This window comes from Arachis duranensis, chromosome 3, assembly GCF_000817695.3.
Source record: "Arachis duranensis cultivar V14167 chromosome 3, aradu.V14167.gnm2.J7QH, whole genome shotgun sequence".
In the NCBI taxonomy this organism is placed as follows: domain Eukaryota; kingdom Viridiplantae; phylum Streptophyta; class Magnoliopsida; order Fabales; family Fabaceae; genus Arachis; species Arachis duranensis.
The window spans coordinates 48,477,757-48,478,826 of NC_029774.3; the positions used below are offsets into that span (position 1 = coordinate 48,477,757).

Genomic DNA, 1,070 nt, shown 5'->3' on the forward strand with positions numbered 1-1,070 from the left:
GCTTATTGCTTTTTTTTTTCTTTGTGAATTTTATGGTGTCTTTGTTATGATGTCTAAATTATCTAATTTTTTTTAACAAAAAATTAAAATATTTAAAATATAAAATAAATCATATAAAATTTATTAAATATTATTTATTTATCTTTTTTAGTAACTTAAGTATAAAGTGATAAAGACTATAGCATTTATTTATTTTTTTTATCTGATCAACATGACAGAAAGTCCAAAGTGACAAAAAGACCTGCAAAAACTATTAAAATGTCATACAATAAGTTTACACATATATTCATTATAAAATGAGTTGTATTAATTAATTAGAAAATTACCCGAAAATTACTATTCAACTATTGATGCTGGCATTATGGCAGAAGATTAATTAAAGAAAGGATCCATTAAGAAACACCTTTCCTTAATATTTTAATTATAAAAAGGGAACAAGAGTCCCTCGTCTGTTCTCTCTTCCATTATCTGACACACACACTCCCCACCATCACTGCCACTACTTTCTCCTCCTTCACATTCCCCTCTCTTTTATTTAAATCATCAAATCACACCCCATCTTCTTTTCATTCCCCTTTCCCCCTTTCACATGGAGAAAATGCCTTCCATTTTCTTCTTCTGCTTCTTCCTCTGCCTCTCACATTCTTCTTCTTCATCTTCGTTAGAATCACCCATTAATAATGTGGCAAAGAAGAAAACCTACATTGTTCACATGAACCACAACCAAAAGCCTTCCATATATTCCACCCACCATGACTGGTACATTGCAAGCCTTCAATCTCTCTCAACTAATTCAGATTCAGATTCGGATCCACTTCTCTATTCCTACAAAACAGCTTACAACGGTTTTGCTGCCTCTCTCGACCCACAACAGGCCCAAGCCCTTCTCGCCTCGGGCTCAGTCCTTGGCATCTACGAGGACACACTCTACCAACTCCACACTACACGAACACCCGAGTTCCTTGGCCTCGAAACCCAAACCACCCTGTGGGCCGGCCACAGTAACGAGGACCTAGGACGGGCTCTAAATGACGTTATTATCGGCGTACTCGACACCGGCGTCTGGCCCG

The 1,070-nt window shown here is 36.9% G+C and overlaps 1 protein-coding gene across 1 annotated transcript in view; it reads left to right on the top strand.

Moving 5' to 3' along the window:
• The first annotated feature begins 446 nt into the window (after nt 1-446).
• The window catches only part of LOC107479117 (subtilisin-like protease SBT1.8), a 3,110-nt gene continuing 2,486 nt past the window's right edge, over nt 447-1,070 (top strand). Inside the window, 2 exon segments of the mRNA XM_016099264.3 lie at nt 447-1,068; nt 1,070. The exon segment at nt 1,070 is cut by the window's right edge and continues 1,138 nt beyond it. Coding sequence (XP_015954750.2) covers nt 590-1,068; nt 1,070 — 480 coding nt within the window. The 5' untranslated portion in view covers nt 447-589.